Source organism: Salvelinus sp. IW2-2015, unplaced genomic scaffold, assembly GCF_002910315.2.
Source record: "Salvelinus sp. IW2-2015 unplaced genomic scaffold, ASM291031v2 Un_scaffold1203, whole genome shotgun sequence".
In the NCBI taxonomy this organism is placed as follows: domain Eukaryota; kingdom Metazoa; phylum Chordata; class Actinopteri; order Salmoniformes; family Salmonidae; genus Salvelinus; species Salvelinus sp. IW2-2015.
Genome location: NW_019942776.1, coordinates 323,743 through 328,845, shown reverse-complemented (window position 1 = coordinate 328,845; position 5,103 = coordinate 323,743). Strand labels below are relative to the sequence as shown.

Here is a 5,103-nt window from a genome sequence, read left to right as displayed (position 1 = left end):
GTGCAGGAGGGACGAGAGAAAACTGGATTGGAAAATAAACTGAGGCTGGTTCCATTCACTCACTACCCCCTTTCACCCCCACTCCTGATGAGGTGTCGTTGAATAATGGTGGGTCTGCAATGATTCAGTTTTAGCGGTTGAGCTTCCACCCATTATTTGTCTTTCATCCAATGCGCTTAACTTACAAGAGTTGCTCTTGGCAATCCCAAGGATTATATTAGGTAAGGGAATGTGGCATTGGGACCGGTTGATCTACTACCAGAGGATAACTGGATAACTACTGTATTGGCACTTTCGTCGCTTCCCTCTGACTCTGTCTGTGTTTGGCTCCAGTGCATGTACCGTCGCGGAAATTCCACGAGTGGAGTCTGATGTGGGTCGACTCGTTCATAACCCCTAAACCCATGCGCTACACCAACTTGTTGATATTGAGAAGGAGTCTCCGTACGGCCTTGAAGCGTGCTAGACAAATGAGATGCGTGTGTTCAGAGTGTGGAGGTATGCGTGGCACAGCGCCATCGGATGATAGCAACTGCAAGCTGGGCTCCTGGCTGGCCATCCGCAACTGGACATCCTTCGGACTTCGGGCGTGATAGAGAACCTCACCATGTGAAGTGGAGAGCGAGTGGCGCTATGCAACAATCCTTAACGAGAAGAACATGGTGATCGATAACAACTCTGGATGGTCTGGTCTGCGGTATTCTGTCCTCTTCTTCTTCTGCTATTCTGTCCTTTTTCTTCTGCTATTCTATATCTCGCAATTGATGTCTCGACGACACATAGTGTGCGTGGTCTTTCTGCATGTGACTGTCTCCTCTTCTCGTCTTATCTCATGGTCCTTTCTCTTCTGCTATTATTCTTGTTCCTGTTGTCTCTCTTCTGCCTAATATCTGTCCTTTTCATATCTTCTGTCTCTATTGAATAACCTCCTTATACTTCGTTGCTGCTCTGATCTGTGCTCCCTTCGTTCTTCTATCTGGCTATTCTGTCCCTTCTTTCTCTTCTGCTATTCTGCCTCTCGTTCTTTCTGCTATTCTTCTCCTCTTCTTCTGCTATTCTGTCCTCTTCTTCTTCTGCTATTCTGCCTTTTCTTTTCTTCTGCATTCTGTCCTCTTCTTCTTCTGCTATTCTGTCCTTTTCTTCTTTCTTGCTATTCTGTCTTCTTCTTCTTCTGCTATTCTGTCCTCTTCTTCTTTCTGCCTATTCTTGTCCTTTTCTTCTGCTATTCGTTCCTTTTCTCTTCTGCTATTCCGTCCTCTTCTTCTTCTGCTATTTCTTCCTCTTCTTCTTCAGCCTAGTGTCTGTCCTCTTCTTCTTCTGCTATTCTGTCCTCTTCTTCTTCCTCGCTAATTTCTGTACCCCATTTTACTATCCCTCCTCTGCTAACTCACCATCCTTCTTCTTCTGGGCCAGGATGGTGACCTCTTCACCTTTAGGGAGGTCAAGGAGGAACAGCACCGCCTCCTCTCGGATTATATTAGCAAAATCCACATTATTAACCTGGAAAAACAGGGAGCTGTACGGTTATTCTTTTCATATGTTTAATGTTTTTTTGTGGACAAATGTATCAAACAGATGAAGAGGAAGTAGGTAGTTTCAATGTGTTGTTGTTGTAGTAGAATCTATATCCTGTTGACTATGTATCCTTGGAAACCATCGTGGACATCTAAAAAGTGTTGGATAAGGTTATGGGTTCAATCCCCCCCCAGGGATCACATACACTTACTAAAATGTAAACACTGACAGAACTGACATATATTACACACGTCAGCTGTGGTTAATAGTGCCGATGGCCTACATGTCTAAACGTTTACACAACATTAGCGTTTTAAAAAGAGATTCTCCGGTACTTTTTGTATACTTTTTAGCCAGTAGTTCTGAAAGTAGCGCTCACGAGCCAAAAGCGGTCCCCGAAAATGGCGTACTACGTCACATCACGTGCACCATGTCATTTCTCTCTCTCCCAAGCTGAAGCTCATTGGTGGAAATCTAATTACTAGGGKGCTGTCTAATTGAGGTAAGACAGTAATTCTGATCATAGATGATGCATGCATGAACTACACATTGACACATCCAGCCCAAAACGAGATGTTTAAAAAATACTTAGCAGTTGCCAAAGTTCTGGAGCATGTCTTTAAAATAGTGCTGATGGTCTGCACCTCTAAAATGTTTACATAACATCCTTTAGCGTCACCCCCGGTGACTACAACCCTGACAGAGTTTTACTGCACTCTAAACTAAAATCCACACCATTACTAAGACCCACGCATTACACATTTACGCTCGCAGAGAGACGAGGAGGAGGCRGAGTGTAAACAGAAAAAGATACACAGCTCGGAGGGAGGAAGAGAAATGGGGCAAACAGAGAAAGAAAGGAAAACAGTTTTTGTAGTGATGCCCGTTGCTAGGAGACAGACTCCAAAAGGAGCAGGAATCTTGGAGCAGCCGGATTTAAAACCATTAATAAATTACAGAAGAGAAGCTTTTTGGATATGGGCCCTGGTCACAACTAGTGCACTAWGTAGAGAATAGGCTGTCATTTGGGACGCAGCCTTTGAGATACAAACCAAGGCCCTGTGAAAACACGGCTACCGTTACAAACACTGTTAACCACGTTGTAAAAAACAGGCACAAACACTGAATAGAGTGTAGCATCTTGTTGTTGTTGTTTAGGCGGCCATTTTACTGTGGTATCCCCTGTAGCATCTTGTCGTTTAGGCGGCCATTTTACTGTGGTATCCCCTGTAGCATCTTGTTGTTTAGGTGGCCATTTTACTGTGGTATTCCCTGTAGCATCTTGTTGTTGGATATGGGAGAGAGGAGACGGGGTGGGATGGGGAGAGAGGAGCGGGGTGGATGGGGAGAGAGGAGACGGGGTGGGATGGGGAGAGAGGAGACGGGGTGGGATGGGGAGAGAGGAGACGGGGTGGATGGGGAGAGAGGAGACGGTGGAATGGGGAGAGAGGAGACGGGGTGGAATGGGGAGAGAGGAGACGGGGTGGAATGGGGAGAGAGGAGACGGGGTGGAATGGGGAGAGAGGAGACGGGGTGGAATGGGGGAGAGAGACGGGGTGGAATGGGGAGAGAGGAGACGGGGTGGAATGGGGAGAGAGGAGACGGGGTGGATGGGGAGAGGAGACGGGGTGGAGATGGGGAGAGAGGAGACGGGGTGGAATGGGGAGAGAGGAGACGGGGGTGGGATGGGGAGAGAGGAGACGGGTGGGATGGGGACGAGAGGAGACGGGGTGGGATGGGGAGGAGAGGAGACGGGGTTGGGATGGGGAGAGAGAGACGGGGTGTGATGGGGAGAGAGGAGACGGGGTGGTAGGATGGGGAGAGAGAGACGGGGTGAATGGGGAGGAGAGATAAGACACGTTAAAGAACCACTCTGTGATATTTATGTTTTGGAAATAGGATGGGTCCACCATAGAAATAGTTTTCTAGAATGGCTATTCCATTCAAGTCAGTGGTCTGAGGGCTTTGTCCCTTCTAGAAATTCAAATTATATGATGTCACCTGCCAAAGATCGGTGAAGTTTAAACGTTATATAGTCATGCTGGTCATGGCTCACATCAACACCATTATCCCAGAAACCCTAGATCATAGATGATGCAATCCTCTATTGCACTCCACACGGCCCTTTCCCACCTGGACAAAAGGAACACCTTGTGAGAATGCTATTCATTAACTACACCTCAGCGTTCAACACCATAGTGCCCTCAAAGCTCATCAATAAGCTAAGGACCCTGGGACTAAACACCTCCCCTGCAACTGGATCCTGGACTTCCTGACGGGCCCCCCAGGTGGTAAGGGTAGGTAACAACACATCCGCCACGCTGATCCTCAACACAGGGCCCCTAAGGGTGTGGCTCAGTCCCCTCCTGTACTCCCTGTTCACTCATGACTGCACGACCCAACACCTCATTACGTTTGCCGATGACACAACAGTGGCCTGATCACCGACAACGAGAACAACCTATAGGGAGGAGGTCAGAGACCTGGCCGTGTGGTGCCAAGACAACAACCTCTCCCTCAATGTGATAAGACAAAGGAGATGATTGTGGACTACAGGAAAACGAGGACCGAGCACACCCCATTCTCATCGCGGGGCTGCAGTGGAGCAGGTTGAGAGCTTCAAGTTCCTGGTGTCCACTCACCAAACAAACTAACATGGTCTAAGCACACCAAGACAGTTGTGAAGAGGGCACACCTATTCCCCTCAGGAGACTGAAAAGATTTGGCATGGGTCCTCAGATCCTCAAATGTTCATGTCTCATCACAGCTGCACCACGAGAGCACCCTGACGGGTTGCATCACTGCCTGGTATGGCAACTGCTCGGCTTCCGACCGCAAGGCACTACAGAGGGTAGTGCAAACGGCCCAGTACATCACTGGGGCTAAGCTGCCTGCCATCCGAGACTCTACACCAGGCGGTGTCAGAGGAAGGCCCTAAAATTTCAAGACTCCAGCACCCTAATCATAGACGGTTCTCTCTGCTACACCGGCAAGCGGTACCGGAGCACCAAGTCTAGGTCCAAGAGGCTTCTAAACAGCTTCTACCCCCAAGCCATAAGACTCCTGAACACCTAATCAAATGGCTACCCAGACTATTTACATTGCCCCCCTCTGTAGGATACTGTTAGACACAGGTGAACAGATACTTCTACATACCGTAGGATACTGTGATAGACAGGTGAACAGATACTTCTACATACCGTAGGATACTGTTAGAGACAGGTGAACAGATACTTCTACATACCGTAGGTACTGTTAGAGACAGGTGAACAGAAACTTCTACATACCGTAGGATACTGTTAGAGACAGGTGAACAGATACTTCTACATACCGTAGGATACTGTTAGAGACAGGTGAACAGATACTTCTACATACCGTAGGATCTGTTAGAGACAGGTGAACAGATACTTCTACATACCGTAGGATACTGTTAGAGACAGGTGAACAGATACTTCTACATACCGTAGGATACTGTTAGAGACAGGTGAACAGATACTTCTACATACCGTAGGATACTGTTAGACACAGGTGAACAGATACTTCTACATACCGTAGGATACTGTATCATGGCAGCGTTTGGGGGCCAGG

General features: G+C 47.8%; 1 protein-coding gene across 1 annotated transcript in view; it reads left to right on the top strand.

Moving 5' to 3' along the window:
* LOC112070027 (E3 ubiquitin-protein ligase rnf213-alpha-like) overlaps positions 1–593 on the top strand; it is a 10,577-nt gene extending 9,984 nt beyond the window's left edge. The window contains exons 13-14 of the mRNA XM_070438811.1: positions 93–108; positions 334–593. Coding sequence (XP_070294912.1) covers positions 93–108; positions 334–593 — 276 coding nt within the window. The remainder of the gene's footprint in view (positions 1–92; positions 109–333) is intronic.
* The last annotated feature ends 4,510 nt before the right edge of the window (positions 594–5,103 follow it).